This window comes from Grammomys surdaster, unplaced genomic scaffold (assembly GCF_004785775.1).
Source record: "Grammomys surdaster isolate TR1022 unplaced genomic scaffold, NIH_TR_1.0 516, whole genome shotgun sequence".
NCBI lineage: Eukaryota > Metazoa > Chordata > Mammalia > Rodentia > Muridae > Grammomys > Grammomys surdaster.
Genome location: NW_021604935.1, coordinates 226,562 through 244,991, shown reverse-complemented (window position 1 = coordinate 244,991; position 18,430 = coordinate 226,562). Strand labels below are relative to the sequence as shown.

The following is an 18,430-nucleotide window of genomic DNA, read 5'->3' as shown; positions in this document are numbered from 1 at the left end:
AAAGTGGAAGTAATTTTCAAAAATCCACTGAAAGATTACTGGCTTTTGAGGTTTGGGGTGTGTGTACTTCAATCTTTGATGTACTTTTAACCTTAAGGAAACGGTACTGGACGGCAGGCACTAATGAGCCCGTTTGCCCACATTCGTAAGCTAGGCAAACTTTTCTCAGCTCTTAATCATTTTCTGAAGCCTTTCATTTACATACAATTTAAGGCAAATATTTAAAAAGAGCCACCCACTTGTTTTCAACACATCTGCACTCGGTCTTCCGGAGTCACATGTAGAAAATGCAGTGACTCCCCCTCTAGTCATTTGTTCCAGCCCTCTCTTAGTCACTTAGGACAGAAACAAGAAATGAACGAAGACGAAATCTATTACTTCACGGGACTTCGATTTTGTGGGGGGAGACATACGCAGGAGTGACTAAATCATTACTTGCTGAGAGATCACTAGAGAATTAAGAGAACCACCATGCCCGCTGGGGTTGGGGGAGCTGAGCTCAGGGCAGGGTGGCTGAGGGAGCTCAGGGTGGGCCTCATCGGTGGTGACTGGTGTTGGATCAAAGAAATGAGCGTGTGCATCAGATGGGTCTTGGATTGCTCAAAACATAAAGGATAGCAGCTATAAATCCCTCGGCTAAGAGCGAGTAGGGCGGAGTCAAGAAAGAGGAAGAGGCCATGATGGCCACATGGAGTAGTGGAGAGAGCCGTACAGATGGCGTGAGAGGAAACGGTGACAGGGATCCCAGAGAACTTTCTGGACCCACAAGGAGCTCGTTTTACTGTGAAGGATGTGGGAAGCCCCTGGAAGGATGGATTTAACCCAGAAAAAGAAAATGTTACATTACTCTGTTGTAAACGATCATGCTAGCTGCTGTGTGGCGAAAGGAGGTAATGAAGGAAGGCAGTGGGTGGTCACTTAGGAGACAACAGCAGGTGAGCCAGGTAGGATTACTGACCCCCTCAAACCAACAGTGACTGTAGACATGAGGGGTATAAGAAAAAGGTAGTGTATGATATATCTAAAAGAGACTAAAGTTGCCAGACAGAACTAATGATGCTCAGTTAAGTTTTAGTTTCTGATGAACAGCAAGGGGTCATTTGATAGGATGATTATGTTCTGTACAGTGTGAGAGATGAGACTCCATGTTCCCACCGCTCCCTTGAGCCAGCTGCTTTCACTGAGTACATCAGACCTCCCTCCACTAACGAGGAAAGCATATTTCCCCCTTGGTTTTGGTTCAGCCACGTGATTTGCCTTCGCAAATAAAGTGCTTGCAGGCATTCTATGATTGTCCTGGTAAGACCATATTGACAAGTAGATACAACCTAGTGTCCCCTGGGATGAAAGAACATCAAATGAAGAACTGTCTTGGTAAGATTGGCCTATAGGCATGCACGTGAAGCGTTTTCTTGGAGGCTAACTGACAGACATGGTGCCAGCCCACTATGGCAGTAGATCCATAGGCAGGTGGGTTTAGGCTGTATAAGAAATCTAGCTGAATATGGGCCAGAAGGAGAGCAAGCCAACAAGCAGCATTTTTCCATGGGTTCTGATCCAGTTCCTACCCTAACTTCCATCAATAATGGATTGTGATTTGGAACTATAAGCTAAATAAACCCTTTCCTTCCCCAAGTTGGTTTTGGTCATTATGTCTTATCACAACAAGATGAAGCAAACCAGTTACTAGATTTTATGGAGCATAAGGAAGGGTGGCAAGCATGAGAAACAGAGCTCAGGCACCCATCCAAGCTTGGCTTGGCTTAGTTCCTCTCTAGATGATGGAGACCCTGGAGTAGATAAAAGCTGACTGTTGGATGCTGGTGGTTTTATGTGACACAGCATTGGTCCCGCAATGAGTCACTGATAGTTGTCTCAGTAGATGAGATCATCAAGAAAGTGAGTGGTGACCTTACAGGTGGGGAAATGACCTGGGACGGCACTCCCTCAAGGAAGGTGCTCACTCTGGGAAACAAGGAGGAACCAACGGGAGAGAGAAGTAGTGATTACTGAATAGAAGGAAACCCAGGTGCATGCGGTATCCACTTGACGTAGGGTTCATCAGTTATGTCAAATATTGTAGCTATGCTAGAGGATATGCTTCAAGAGCTGACCATTGGATTTAGCAATGGAGTACCTTGGTGATCTTGAGAAATACAGCTTTGTTGTTATAGTGGGGAGAGGGTGAGAGAAAAAAAAATATCCTGGAAGAAAACTGGAGAGAGAGAGCTGCCTGTGGTGGTTGTAATGATAGATGTCCCGCATTGGCTAGTCTGATTGATCACTTGGTCCCCAGCTGATGGCTGCTTGGGGAGCTTGTGGACCTGTTGGGAGAATGTTTTTGTACACTGTGTAAAGTTTGTCTTTTCTATTATTCAAATACTGATTTCTCTGCCAGCAGAGAGTTGAGGGCACACCAGGCTTGGGTATTCTTATTCATATGGCTGCATTATTTCTTGTAAACATTTCTTCCTCTGCCTTCTGATTTGGTTTAATAAAGAGCTGAAGGGCCAATAGCTGAGGCAAGAGAGGAAATACAGGACTTTCAGGGAGATGTAGGACTCTGGGAAAGATTTGCCAGCCAGAAGCAGAGGAAGGCGCAGGAGTTAGTAAGGAGAAGAGGTACTAGCGTAGCAGGACAGCGCTAGATGGTTGGGTTTGCTTAGAGGTGCTAGATTAGAGTCTGCCAAGCTATGGCCGAGCTTTCATAACAATAAAAAGTCCCCCGTCATTATTGGAAGCTGGTGGGTTCCAGACGCTCCTGTTACAAATGGTGCCCCATGTTGGGTGCCAAATATAACATGACTTTCCCCATCACCATCTCCTGAATAATGACACAGAGACCTTTTATTAATAATGAATGTGTGATTTCATGAGGGATGTATTTATCCAAGTGTTCGAAAAATGGAAATGCCAGAGAGGATACAGGTAGGGATGAGTAATACCGGTGGACGTGAACTTAAGGTGAGAAGGAGAGACATGAAGTAGATGCTAAAAAGACAGTAGGATCAATAAGTACTGACCAGTAGAATGAGAAGAACTGATAATCAAAGAACAGTAGGTATGGTTGAAGTCACGGGAAGGTTGTAGTGGATGGTAATAACAAATCTGCAATATGATTACAGAAATGAATCCCTTCTCCCCATGGTTCCAGGGAGATAGAGTCTAGCATACTGGGGAATACACTGCATGGTGATGCCAGAAGGAAGCTGGCTGGTCATACTTTATCCATACACAGGAAGCAGTGAAATAAGCCAGTTCAAAAAAAAAAAAAACTGAGAAGCCAGAGTGTCAGAGGGCATCAACACTTAATAACAGTAAGAATGTTGACAGGGACATATGTGTTGACGGACCAAAGGGCAAGGGAGTAGTAATGAACAATGACACTGTGTCTGATGGTCAGACGACAGCAGCTTCGGGTCTTAGAGGCAAGGAAATAATGGCCTGAGGGTGGCCATGGTGAGTGAGAATAACCCCTGACCTCTGGCCCAATCCCAGTGGCACACGTTAGTTACATGGGCTTTCAGGAAAGCTGTGTCCTTGAGAAGAGCCAGCTCCCATTAGGTTAGAAAGGTGAGGAAAATTAGAGAAAGACTGAGAGAGACAGACAGATAAAGGATTTTGTCATGAGAAACCCGTGGGTTTCTTAGGCGGTAGGAGTAGGTAGAATGGCATGGGGAATGCTCTGAGAACTGGAGGTATACAAGGTCTTATGGAAATCTAGTGGGGTCGTTAAAGAGCAGCCCAGCTCATGAGTCTTCGCACAGTGACTGCCACCAGCAGAGAGGTGAGACCTATTCCCTAGACAATTAGCAAGTGAAGCTGTCAGTCTGAATGGCTATGGGAGGGTGGGTGTCTGGGCCTCTCTTGCTCCTACTGGTAGAAGCAGGAAAACCTGAGTCAAACACTGATTCTGTGGCCCCCTCCTCCTTCCAGTGCCCCCCATCTGGGAAGGGGACAGATGCGTTTGCCTATGGAAAGTGGGGTCTCGAGAGCTAACTGATGGGTAATGTACATTATAACAAAAATGAAACTATCGTCTACCGTCTTCATATACTTTTCTCTTGTTCTGGGATCAAATGTATGGCTACATACACACACACACGTACACACACATACACAGACACGGTTTTCCCTGGTATCTTTGGGAACAATTAAATATAAGGATAAATAAAGAAGATAAGACATATGCATATACCAGTATGTCTTACGACCTACATACAGCCTATTTATATAAATGTTTACCATGCAGACCTTGCTTCTTAAACTCCTCTCATAGACCTGTATACCTTCTGAGCCAGTTCTGTCCTTAAATCAAATGCAGCAATTTTCCTGGCTACAAATAAGATTCAATATGTCCACATTTCCCTCAACACCTCCTTAGCTGCTTAAACTTTCCTGATAAGGCAGGATGTCACCCATGCCTGGCTAGGACATGACCCTTTCCAAAGACACCAATGCTCACTCAAGAGATTTTTACGGCAAACTGTTGATTGAATCCTAGAACTAAAGAAAACATAGAAATCCCTACAAATGTTGGTGCAAATAGAGAAGTCTGGGTAATTTCCCAAGTAGCTGCTTTGGGGTGGACTGTGTCACAGGGGAAAGTGCATAACAGAAGCCTCAGACTACACAGGCTGGATTCTATGTCACCTTCAAGGTCTTTGCCAGTTCCTAATGGTCCCTGGTCCCTAAATTATTTCTACTGAAATAACTGTAGCTAGCCAACTCCATTTTTCTCAAGACCTTTAATCACCATTATCACTCAGACAAAGAGGAAGCACCGCTATCCGTGTTATAACAGGACAGGGGGCTGGTTTGGGATGAAGTGACTATCAGGTGACCACTTTTAAAAACACATCCTCTTAGAAATGGTGTGTTACATAAAACAGGAAATGTCACCTGAGACTGGAAACCCATAGGGTTTTGTCTGTGGATTGGGTTATAGATTATAACAGGTAACTTAGGGCTTCTGATGTTTGGTCAGTATATACAATCTGTTGTGGCCCCTAAATGATTACAAACAGCTCATTTACTCTGCCTTTGACTATATCGTTCACTGCCATAAATAGGAATATGATGCCCAATTTTGATTGCCAACTTCATATTACATACCTGGGAAGGAAAATTGCCAATTACATACCAATTGAGGAATTGCCTCCACCAGACTGGCCTGTGGGCATGTCTGTGAGGGCATTTTCTTAACTACTAATTGACGTAGGAGGACTCAGACCACTCTGAACAGTGCGAACCTGAGATAAGAAAGGTTGCTGAGCCTGGAAACGAGCCTGTAGCTCAGTAAGCCCCACTGTGGTCTTTGTTTCAGCTCCTGTCTCCTGATTCCTACCTTGAATTGTTGGCCCCAACTTCCCTCAAGGATGGATCGTGACCTGGATGTGTAAGAGAAAATAAACCCTTTCCTCTCCAAATTGTCTGGGGGCAGTGTTTTAGCACAGAAACAAACAAACAAACAAAAACAAATTATAACAAGAAAGAGAAAAAGGGAAATAAAAATATTGCAAAACTACTATCTTCTGTTGGTTTAGGAAGGCCAAACTTACTTTTAAAATATCCAGGTATCAATTAGCCACTGCTTCTTACTGCCCAGGATAGTCAAGGTTGATGTAAAAATTAAAAACAACAAACACAGAACATTGATGGAGCTGGTACAGCCTCATCCGAATCCAGCACATTGTGACCAGCAGGATGGATTCTGAGTGGTTATGGAGCAGTTATAATGTCAGTACTGACATTATAAGATTTCCAGTTTGGTGCATATTTTGTATAAAAACCCTACCAAGTAAGAAGCACAAACCTGACGGTCTGAAAAAAGAGATACAGGCTTACCTGGATCCTTCTGGTCACCCAGTTTGTCTAGGATATTGAAGGAGATGTCAAGGTACTCTCTCTGGATAGCGCTGACGGCAATCTTCCTTTGTTTCCTCTGCCTGGGGACAATCTGAATCTTAAATTCTGATTCCTCCGCTCCATCCTCTTCCACCTTGCTTTCAGGGTTCTGTTCTGTGTCAGACTCAGTACCGGTGTTGGGCTTCTCACTTACTGTTAGATTCTCACCATCTTCGGGAACTTGGAGGAGCACAGTTTTGGCCCCTGACGTTGGCGTCTGCCCTGGCTTTTCTTCAGCTGGGCCAGGTTCAGGGTTATAGTCCACTGACATCTCAGGGATGGCAGATGACTTCTGAAGGAGGTCTCGTTTTTGCTTAAGCGTTAGCGGACTTCCAGAAGCAAACTCTCTCAGCTCCTCTGACTTTGAGAGCTCTTCAGAGTCTGTGAGGTCATCCAGAGCTGTGACAGTAGAGTCCTCATTGCTCACTGACTGGTGGTTTCCTGAGTCCTTGGAAGAAAAGTCTTTGGAACAGTCCTCTACACTCACCTGCACCAGAGGAGCTGTGCTCAGGCTGAGGACGGAGGGCTGGCTGGGGAGGGAGGGAGAGGAGGCAGCATTGTTACCCAAGGGACCACCATTCCCTTGGTTCATCATCTCTTCTTCTTCATCACTTTCGACTATTCTGAGAGGCGGGAGAGGCTCGAACACCAGAGAGTCACTGTCGGATGTGGAGAGTACAGAGTGTTTCTCTGGTCCAGAGGTTGAGTCTGAGGACAGGTCTATCAGATCTAAATCCTCCCTAGGAGCAGGCTTTCCTGGAGAGTCAACTCTCACTTCAAACGTCTCCATGCAGTTCAACCTAACCTCTGGTATCACGGGCCTTCGTGTTTCTTGAAAGCCTTCAGTGCCTGGATTCTTGGGGATTTCCGTATTGTCCGGCCTCGTAGCAGAATTCTGTCTAGAACGTCCGTGGTGGTCATTTTGCCGTTGTGTGATATAAGCAGCTTGGGCCGGAGGCTTATCTATGTCACACCGATCTATGCAGGACTTCCTGCGATGCTCATCTAACGTAAACAAGAGGGAGTCTGCATTCCCTATATCAAGAGATTTTTGTTTTAAAGAGCGTAGCTTTTTTTTCTGAATGCTTTCTTCTCTCACACAGTGTAGAACGCTGTCTTGTAACGCACCCGTTTCTCTATATTCGGCCAGTTCTATTTCACCTGATTAAAACAGAAAGAGCTAGTACTATTTCCCTCAGAGAGTGTGTCATTTTTTTCCCCTCATACTTGGGCACATGACTGGCACAATTCGTAATTATAATCCCAGCTCCACTAGAAGGGAAAACTGACTTTCTGGCCATGTTTTTATAAGATTCATTCTGATTTCAAAAACTGGGAAACTTGGGAACAAAAAAGCCCCAAGTAATGCTTTAAGACCGAATTTCCAAAATTCAAGCTTTGGGGTAACTCCTCCTCAGCCCTGACCATTCATCAGACATTAGAGAGGAGAGTTGTTTCATTTTGGTTTTGGGCGTTTTGTTTATTTTGTTTTGTTTTTTTGGCTGAGGCAGATCTAGGAATGTATATTCAAATCGTGTGGAAGAGAAGCAAACATTTTTCGCAACAAATCAAACCAAGCAATGGCCCTTGAAGACAATCATGACATTAATGACGTGTCTGTCATCTCGCGTATATATATAATTGTGTGTGTATATATATATACTGCTCGTGCATACATATATATATATAAAAATCAACAATATCAAAATGTGTAGTAACATAATAAAATTAAGATTTCATCCCAAACAAACAGTAGAGTACAACATTTCTGCATGAAACTACTAAGAGGAAAAGGTCATACTTCTCTGCACATTCATCCCAACTGGCTGGCCTCTCACCATCCTGCTGCCGCCTATCCTTTTCAATCTTGCAAAAAAAGTTTGAGACTCTTTATTGCAGGGTCCAGTAGGTGTATCATGAATATCAGATTCATCAAAAACACTATCTTCTTCTAATTGGGGAGAGAAAGTCAAAATTACACTTAGGAGGTTACTCTCTCTTAGGCTGTGTCTACACGAGCATTCAGTGAAAGCATTCTAGGATGGTCAAGGCGCTTTCTGCGCCAGCAGAGCCTGCTACAAGGCCGCCCATCACCTTCTGAAAGACGGTGGGGCAGCATTGTGAGAAGCATCTCGGTGGTCCGAGAGAGCCTTCCCAGGGGAGTGTGCCCATTACACTTAAAAACAAAGTATATACAGATGCCAGCACTTCATTCAGGAGTCTGGACACTGCTTAAACTCGCCTGTTGTTTTCAGGCTAATTTGACAAAGAGGAAATTAACACTAGTGGGTCTTGACTTTTCTAAAATATACATACATGCCTTCTTGCGGTCTGGGAACTGGCATAGACACAGCCTAACAGTTCATGCACCTTAAGCTTTGTGAATGCAAAATACTGTACTCTACATTTGGTAATGAGACACACAACACACAGAAAAAGCTTAGAAAAGCCACTCGTCATCTCAGAAGCTCCACAGATGATTATGGACTGAAAAAGTAAACGTAGGAAAAATAAAACAGAAAAAAAATCACATTTCTTTCTATTAGAAGCTCTCCTCTGTGGTGTTACTGCCTATCTGCAATAGATTTTATGGATCCTAGAGAAAAACCTTTGGTTCTGGTGAGCCTGGAGTCCACACACCATTTGGTTGCTTGAGGTCTACTAAGCTTGCTTAGAGATCCCTTCTTGTATCCCTACGTGGCTGATTTTAGGTAAAAAAAATAATCCAAGTAACATGTAAATAAAGCAAGACCCATCATGCTGCAAACCCTAACAATTTCTTCCCAAAGTTTCCACTCTCATCCTTTAGAAAGGACAAGGCACATACGGGCAGTGGGGGAGAGAGAGAGAGACATGCATATCACAGCCCAGTAAATGAAATTATCCACTATCCGAGTTCAGCATCTCTGAGACAGTGATGTTTGAGCTTTAAGGACACCTACACGTGACAAGATCTGACCCAGATGTGAAGACGATGCTGAGTCTAGATCTCTTGAGTCTAGGAAAATGTCAGCCCTAAAGTTTAAAGACCAATTCCTCTCTAATGCACTTGAGTTTTACAGTGAATGGAACCTGAAGCATTAAACTTAGCTGATGGGACCATAGAAATCTTTTAAATCAAATAAAAAAAACATTAACAACCAAATGGATACAAAGCTCTGTGTGAACTTACACCAAGATGAGACATTCCATCAAGTCCCCGTGTTTCTGGGGAAATGCATCAATATGATCCACTTTATTTCTTTTTTAGGAAAAAAAAACTCTTTTGAAAACTAGTTTTCTAAGCAAATAGCAATTGTGACTTGCATCTCATAGCTTTGGAATAATTCCCAAGATACACTCTGTTCCATGATCGAGACGGGAGGACAAGAGGCTGTCCCTTCCCACCCAGGAAGTCACCTGAGGTTGGCCTGTCCAAATGCTGAGCACACTGAAAACACCTGCAGCTTAAACAAATCTAAGGAATTTTCCAGAGACCTCAGCTGACAAATAGCACACTCTTCAAGGAGAATCTGAATGGTCCCAGAATCCTAGCCGGTCCTCAGCTTTATCTGAAGCAAACCTGGCACCTCGGTCCTCTCAGCAACAAACAGTGGATCACTGGCCACTAGCCAAGCTCCTTCCTGCACCTCCCCACCCCCACCCCATCCCATGTTCAGACTGCTGGCTGTTCTCGTACTACAAGGTCATCAGACACTTGGTTCTCTCCCAGGATTAGATTCGATGATGTCACCGCTTATAATTCTAGTTACCCTGTGACATTTATCAGAGATACAAAGAGATACAAACCTTGGTTTGTCATCTTTCACCTGTGACTTTACTCAATTTAGCAACCCATCCGGGCACTGCCTTTGAGGAAAGGCATCAATGCTGACAATGGTTTAAACTGATACACAAAAAGTCCTTCAATCACTCCATACTGAATAATGAAGTTAGGAAAGGCACTCCAGGAAATTGAGACTGAAGTAAAAAATCTATGAGCACAAAGTTCAAGGACAAACTAGGGACACAGAAATGAGGATTCCAGTGATTGACAACCCAGGCAGGTCACAGCCCAAAGGCAAGAACGTTCCAGCATGGAACAGAAGGCTCTAAAAAGCTTCTCAATCACATACCAGAACATAGCAGAGCTAACATTATTATTATTGTTTTGGGCTTCTATGCACTCAGTTCAAAAAGGAAAGCAACATTCCCGAGAGAGTTGAAATATTAAACAAACAGGAAAGGGACTGTTTTTAGTGTCTTACAGGATTCTTCATAAGAATATGTGGGGTGCTCTTCTCCCTCCTTAGAAAACATAAAGACCGCTGTCCAGATGTACAGTATGTATCCCAGCTAAATTCTAGACAGGAGTCTGTCCTGAGAAGTACCTTTTTCTTTCTCGCTGTATCTGCTTATGTTGCTGTTGTCAGTGTACAGAGGTCCTGCCGTGGCGTGGGGCTTGCAGCTATGGTACTGTGCATTGAGTGTATTGACTGTTATATGAATCAGGTGCAGCAGGGTCTTGCTGACATCACAGTCTCTGTATGGATACTGTTCAATGGGGGAAGAAAATACAAGTAGTTATTTCAAAGGATACATTTTCCCCGCTGATCTTACTTGATAGCTTTTCTTGTATCTCTCATGCACTAGAAAAACCGCACACAAAAGTAACAACATGGCTTCTGACCACACTTTGTTTTATAGGTTCCCCAGTCTCTCCTTGCACCAGACCACTGACGGTAACATGGGCTAGATCACAGCGATGCCTTAAAGCATTGATATTTGATAAATACAATCTTAAATAGCATCTTCATTTTCTGAAAAAAAATCGTCAACACTTGGACAAAATATGAGATTCTGAGCATAGAGGTTTGTGTTTATTTTTGAAAACCTACATCAGCCTTCCCTCCCGTTTCATTTTCTTCCTAATCACTCTTGGCTTCTCAGCTCTGTGTTTTGTCTGAAGGTCAAGTTTTTATCCCGTGGAATCCTCATCTGTTAGGTGCTTACCTAGCGCTGTACTCTCTAAGAGAACCTTACATCCCAGCGGAGGGAGCCCAGCCACTCACCTTGTAAAGGATGACGAGCAAGGCCTTCAACCACATCTGCCTGATGTGAGGTTTTAGGGACCAGAGGGAGCAGCGAGGTGGCTGTTGGAAATAATGCCGTAGTTGAGGACAAGAGCAGTATTTGAGCACCTGAACCACGAGGGGGAGAAGGTGTTTGCCCAAGTTAATGTTATAGTCCATAACCTGAAATAGAAGAATATTAGTAACTGAAAGAAAACTATAAATATCCAGAAGTAAAAGGAAAAAATTGAGCCATCATAGCACACAGAGGCACCTCACGAAATATCAATATTAATAGACAGTATACATGAAAGGGAACATCACGATAAATCGTAATACTTACAAATTGATAGTTTTAATCTAATTACCTATTTATTATGTGTTAAAAATGAAATTGTATCTATTAAAATATCTATTCTAACAGCTAACTAGAACTAGGCTAGTCTGGATGAAAAAAAATCTTGTGTTAACCATCAAGAGCAATGAGATTGTTTGGATAAATCTGGCAAGAGCAAAAAGTTATAGAACCTTCTAGAACAGCAACTTAGCAAAATGCAGTCAAAACTAAGAAAAAAAAATATATCCTCCATCACAGAAACTAAATTAATCTGAGGGAGTAATCAGACCAGTGTCCCGAAATGATTGTATAAAGACATTCAGCATGGCTTTGTTATGTCAAATTAAAAATTATCTCCATGTTCAACAATTAATTAGATGTTATTTGTGCCAGGTATGGTGGTTCATGCATGCAATCCCAAAACTCGGAAAGCTGAAACAGAAGGATGTGAGGCCAGCCTGGTCTACATACTGAATACTGGGTTACTGAGATTCTGTATCAAGAAAGAAACAAACAAAAGCAAAATAAATAAAATCTTAGTTGTATAAAAAAACTCTGTAGCCACTAAACAGGAAATGATATAATCTTATATCTAGGATACAAATGTCATAATTATTAATTTGGTTTTTAAAGTTATATGTATATCAGTATATATAATATTATATTTTTTAAAAATGAGACAGGCCTCATATAGCCCAGGCTAGCCTATACTTCATTATCCTCCTATTTTTGCCTTCTAAGTGCTGGGATTCCAGGTCTGTGTCATCTCACCTCACTGATATATACTTTTTGTTTGTTTTTTGTTTGGAGGGATTGTTATGTTTTGTTTTTGTTTTCATTTTGGTTTTTTGAGACGGGATTTCTCTGTGTAGCCTGGCTGTCCTGGAACTCACTCTGTAGACCAGGCTGGCTCAAAGTCAGAGATCCATCTGCCTCTGCCTCCCAAGTACTGGGATTAAAGGCATGTATCACCACTCCTAGCTATACAGTTTTATTATTTTAAAAAAATGTGTCAGGACAGTGGGATGACTCATTTGGTAAGGTACTTGCTGCCAAGCCTGATAACTTGGTAACTTGAGTTGTATCCTTGGAAACCACGTGATACGATGAGAGAATCAATCTACAAGTTGTCCTCTGGCCTCCCATGCATGTCACAGCACACAAAAATAAAAAAATAAATAAAAAATAAAGAATGCAAAAAAAGTTGTCAAAGTAAGTTTTAAAATATGGCTAGCTACAAACGTGTGTGTGTGTGTGTGTATGTGTGGTGTATGTGTGTGTGTAAATACATGTGGGTATGTATATGTGTGACTCAGATTCACGAGGAGTATTTTATAGACTTTTTAGTTTTAAAAAGTCTAAAGTAAACATGCACAGTGTAGACTCACAGAGGGGACAAAGGGGAAAGGGAAGTGTTTGTTTTGTGGAATGACACATATCCAGCCCTCTGCCTCGGAGAGAGTAGCTGTCTGCAGGTTGTTCGTGTTCACTGTATGACAACCTATGGAGAAACCGGTAATGCCTGCTGCCTGCTGAGTCCCTGCCACGAGGCGGATGCTGATGAAGGTGCATACAGTATGTTAACTGTAATCCCCTCCCCCAAGAGAATCTATTGCCCATGAGAAAATGAGCAGAAGACGCATATGAACATAAACTAATAACCATGGTAAAATCTGAGCTCTGCGTCCGTGTCTTTCTACACATTTGCAAACTGCTGCCGCAGCAAATCGAGAGGGTGAGATGTGCACCACTCACTGGTCTAGTGAGACACATGGAACCCAGGGTCCAGTCACCCTCCTCTGTGACTCACATTCAAAAGCAATGATCAGGGTGTCACTAAGATATACCCAAGGGTGTTTATTGCTGAGCTGAAATACTATACTGGGGTAGTAAGGAGCCCAGAGCAGTGTGGACACTCATCACTGGACTAGAAAGGACACAGGTGATGTCTGCTAAGGCACATACTACAGCTCACAGAAGGAGCACACAAATGCAGAGAAGCCAAGGATGGTAGTGCAGTGGGAAACAAGTTCTCTTAACTCAGGTCTCTCCGTCTGGGACCAAAGGGGAATCAATGTTAAACAGAATTCCACTCAAACAAACAAAAACCACTTTGACCTCTCATTGTTTACTGGGCACAGAGTTTTAGTTTAAGAAGATGAAGGGGTTAAGAGATGGATGGTTGTAACAGTTGCATAATAACAAGACTCTTCCTTCTTAAAAAAATCTGTGTGTGAGAGTGTGTGTGTGTGTGTGTCCTTTTGTGTGTGAGAGAGCACATTGGGTGTATGTATGTGTTTGTGAATTGTGTGTGTGTGTGTGCACATGGGATGTATACATGTGTTTATGAGTTCTGTGTGTGCGTCTGTGTGTTTGTCTCTGTGTGTGTAAGCAAATGGAGTTTGTGTGTGTGTGTGTGTGTGTGTGTGTTCTTTATCTGTGTACATATTTGTGAATATTTTCTATGTTTGAGTGTATGGGGCATATGTGTGTATGTGTTTGTGAACAAGTATGTACTTACACATGTGCTCACAATCATACACGCATGTGGTAATGTGTATAGAAGTAGGTCACAGATGATATTAGATATTTCCCTCACCCCTCTCCACCTTATTCTTTTAGACAGCATCTCTCATTGAATATGGAGTTCATCAATTAGCTAGGCTGGCTAGCCAATGAGTTCCAGGAACTTCTCTCTCTCCACTGCCCCAGCACTGGAGTCATAGCTACGCACTACAATGTCTGTCCTTTCAATCAGGCACTGAGGACCTGAACTCATACGTATGCCTGTTCCACACACATCTTACTGGCTAAGCTATCTTACTGCCGTTTTACACTTACAGTGGTTCAGTATTGTGTTACATATATTTTACAAACATTTCCTTTATAATACAACGTTATTCATTCCTCCTCCTTCTTCATTTTCCCCTTTACAGATCCCTGCCTTACCATATCATTTGAACAAACTTTCACACTCAACATTATCCAAATGGAACGGGATGTCTTGTTCCTATCAAAAACCGAGACGGGACTCCTGAAAGCATCATTACACTTACTTGGGCAATTCCTGCAATAAACGCATTAAAGCATGTTGACAGGCGCATTTTTTGGGGTGCAATCATGAAGCATCCTTCCTGTTGGTCGTAGCCAAGTAAAACGTAGAGGTGCCTCTTGACTGTGTTGAAGGCCTTGGCGCTGCTGATGTCTGACTCCGCGCTGCTTTCATCCCTGGCCATGAACTTCATGAGCACGGTGATCAGCTGGTGAACTGTCTGGTGATCAATGCCAGCATCTTCTGGGAGCAAGTCCTTGATGGTGTTGTCGTTTTCGGGAGACTGTTGTCCTGTCAGTGTAAGAGACACAATCAGTGTGCAGCTACACCCCCTCAAGCAAGTTTACATTAAGTCATCACCTGACACGGACAAACCATCATCCTTTCTTTCCACTTCTGCTACATAGTGAAAGGTCTGCTCTAGATGAGAAACTTAAAGACACAATGTGGCTCCTCAGCAAAGTGTCATTCCTGGACCGGAAGCTGCTGCCTCCATCATTTACTGAGCAACCAAGTTACTCAGAGTGAGACAGGAATGGAAATTAAACTGACGAACTATACAGCAACACTATCCTCAAAGGGTAAGACAAACACCTAACAAACTTCGCACTCGGCAATTCTTAATGGAGTAGCAAAGTTGTACCCTCGGGTACCAAGACAAAGAAAGGCTCTGCCCAGTTTGTACAATATGCTTGGAAGATCAACCCCAGATGCTAAATTTCACTAAGTATAAAAGGATCTGCTGGGGGATTTGTATTCAATTTATTTAAATTATTGTCTCAATTCAATTATGTTCGTGAGTCAGCTGGAGCAAAGTAATATCTTTTTTTCCAAATGCTGAGAGATTCAGCGGTGTGTCCTGTCTGAATTATAAATGGCCAATGATAAGCCCTCCAGTATGGAATGAGAGACACGGAGGGAAGGAAAGACAGAGAGAAACAGGAGCTCTCAAAAACATTAAAAAAACAAAAACAAAAACAGCACATGAAGATGAGCTGAGAGTTCACATGGAAGAAAAAGCAGTCTAGCCCTTGGCTTCCTCTTATAATCTTAGCTGCTGATTATAGCCGAGAGGTCCTGGCCTTCTAACCTGCCCCGCCTCCTACCCCACCCCTCCTCTGCTCCATGGTCAGGTTGGGTGAGTCTTCTCACTTCTTCTGTATTTATTTGCTTTGGGGTTTAGTCAAAGCACTCTGCAGCCTGCCCTTTTGACAAACAGCATTAGAATGTCTAAATTAAAATTAAATTTAAGGTTTTGTGTCATAGGTTAGAGCCGGACACCAGCATCCCCATCTCTTCATGCAAGAAAAAAGGCCCTCTGCGTGAGGACAAACATTGGGTACAAGCTTTCAGAGACCTAGCCTTGGTTTCATCTGTTATAGCTATGGTAAGAAATGATGCGACAGGGATCCAGGGAGCAACTAATAGCCAGTAATGGCTCGGTTGGTCTGGAAAAAGTCCAATCTTTAAGGACCCCATGGAGAGAAGCAAGATAGAAGAAATGTTTCCTTATAGGGAAGAACTGAGCTGCCTAACGGCCACTTCCCTCTGGGACAGTGGCATAAAATGACATTCAACCAACAGTTAGCTGTTATACTTCAACACAGCCCACCTAGAAGGCAGAAACCTTGGTTAGCTACTTTCTCTGGTCATCAGAAGGGTTTTGACCTACCCACCAGTGAGTGATAAACAAGGAGGTGATGGTTAACAAGTAAGGAGGAGGCAGAAGCGACTAAACCTAAGGTCCTCCAATACAGGGGGGCCTTCAGACACTTGTCATTATGGCCCCAAGATATTGACATTTTCTGTCTTTTATGTCTGTCCAAGAAGGCATGCATACTGCATACATGCAACATGTTCATACATGCAATGCACATACATGCAACATGCCTTAGGAATTTCCCCCACTAAAACCGTGTTCAAAGCAGCTAAGATTTTGTTTCTCACATGAGTGGTCCATAAGCATCATTATACGGAGGCAATTATCACAAATCAGTTCATGTGGAATAATTTATTTCAGTGAAAGATCCGCAATGTCCTACGTCATCACGTATTAAAGCTAAACTGAATATTTATAAGATTTGATCAGAAGCAATCCTTATATAAATCTCTGAAAACAATACGTATATATTTTTTAAACCATTTTTAAAATGTCTTTTTTTGGGGGGGGGCACAGAGATGTGGCTCATCAGCTAAGATCACTTGCTGCTCTTACAGAGGATAGGGGTTCAGTTCCCATCACCCACACCAAACAGCTCACATTAAATCCCTCGTCTGGCCTCTGCAGCACCTGCACGCATGTGGTGCACACACAGACAAGCAGGCGTGCGCACACATAAACAAAGCAGCGTATGTTTTTTTAAAAAAAACTACTTTTGATTTCTTTCTTCTGGGGTATCATTTTACAACTGCAACAATATGACTGCTTCGGGCAAATTGATAAAAAGAAAAAAGTGACAATTGTGTGCGTGTAGGGTCCACACGGTTCCAGTTTTGCAGTACTGCTACAGCAGGTGCCAGCGCTCAGTTCCTTTAGCTCTGGGGTGCAGGGTTAGGAGAGCACACATCTCTCAGCCATGCCCGGCTCCTCCTTGTCTAGTATAGCCTGACTCCTAAACGGAAGTGGAAACAGTTTAAAAAACGACTTTGATTTTCATCCTAATGAGCGAGGGACCTCAGAACAGAGGAAGCCCTGCCCCCACTTCATTCTGTCTCAAGTCACAGAGAAAAACGACTAATCTAACGTCATCTGACCTCTTCCAAGGCAAGGCTCTCCTCCCCGTTACAAGGGGCACTGTTTTTTCAATTCTCAGCAAATCTTATTTCCCCAATGGCTGAATGTTATGTTTTATGTGCCCTCCTTTCGGTGGCCTGATGCTTGCCGCTTTTAGTTTGCTTTCTCTCAACAGTCACAATGAGACATCCTCAACAAGCCGTCAAATGCACTGATCCTCGTGTATAAAGTAAAACGCTAGTCCTTACTCCATTAATCTGCCCCTCCCACCCTGGACAGGACGAGTCTACATTTAGCTCAGCATCTTCTATTAGAATAGAGTGGGCTTACAGCAGATACACCCTTCCTAAAGAAAGATGGCTCCCGTCAAAGCCCTACGAAGAATGAACTGTCCAACCAGATGGACGGTTATTTACTACTATGTTAATCATCTATAAGAGACGTAAAATTTCCATCTTGAAACTAAATACCTGCAAGACATTCTCTTAAGGCCGCTGGTCCTCAGTTCTAGTCTATGTGGGTCTTTTATCTTCCTTCACCATAGTGACACATGTTTAAAGGTTTTGTTTTGTCTCTGTATCATTATAATGCTGAAGCCTACCATCATTTAGGGTTGACTGGGTTCTCCACCGCATGTTCAGAATGGAGTAGCTGACAGAAACGTTGAAGCAGAGAACTTCAGAGACTCAGATTATTTGGCACCAGGCAGGATCAGGATCTGCTTCTCCAGACTTATCTCTTGGCCTTCCCACATCCCCGAGCACTAGGCATCCCCAAAGCTGGATCTCGGAAGAGCCAACACAAGCCCACCCTAATCTTCGCTCACGGTGATCTCTGCTTTGCCAGGGTGGACTTCCACTCATTCCCTCATTTTGAGCCATGAATCTACTTTTCAGAAGCCTATGCCCACACCCCTCTCAGTGATTGGATGTGGTCCCTATATTCTGTTGTGTTCCAGAGATAAGAGAGAAGAGAGGTGGAAAGCAGAGGGGGAAAGGAAGTTTTTCCTTTAGCTTTCCAAATAATTTTTATGCAAGGCAGAACTTTATCTATTCACTGGCTTTATTTTCCATGTAAAAGCATACAGGGCTTGAAGGCATATGGTACATCGTATCTATCTTAGCATCTTTCACAAAACACAGGGTGGTGTCTGACATATAATAGATGCTCATTGTTCATAAATGTCTAAGTGAACTGAATTTAAAAATTACTCCTCTCTGTCGAAGTAACTCATGGGAAAACAAAGTCCTCGTCCATGAGTTTGTTTTACAGTTGGCCTAGAAACCCTGAGGTCAAAAACTGTATCTTAGGCTGCATTCCAATCTTATGCCCACACTTATCTGTCAGCT

The 18,430-nt window shown here is 43.0% G+C and overlaps 1 protein-coding gene across 3 annotated transcripts in view; it reads right to left on the bottom strand.

The window, feature by feature from the left end:
* Unc79 (unc-79 homolog, NALCN channel complex subunit) overlaps positions 1–18,430 on the bottom strand; it is a 233,189-nt gene that overhangs the window by 65,291 nt on the left and 149,468 nt on the right. For 2 of the 3 annotated variants that reach the window (XM_028781702.1, XM_028781703.1), the window contains 5 exons: positions 14,352–14,638; positions 10,959–11,141; positions 10,278–10,440; positions 7,709–7,858; positions 5,848–7,068 (listed from right to left, as the gene is read on the bottom strand). In XM_028781702.1, the coding sequence (XP_028637535.1) occupies positions 5,848–7,068; positions 7,709–7,858; positions 10,278–10,440; positions 10,959–11,141; positions 14,352–14,638 (2,004 nt within the window). The remainder of the gene's footprint in view (positions 1–5,847; positions 7,069–7,708; positions 7,859–10,277; positions 10,441–10,958; positions 11,142–14,351; positions 14,639–18,430) is intronic. The other variant, XM_028781705.1, reaches the window with a different exon arrangement.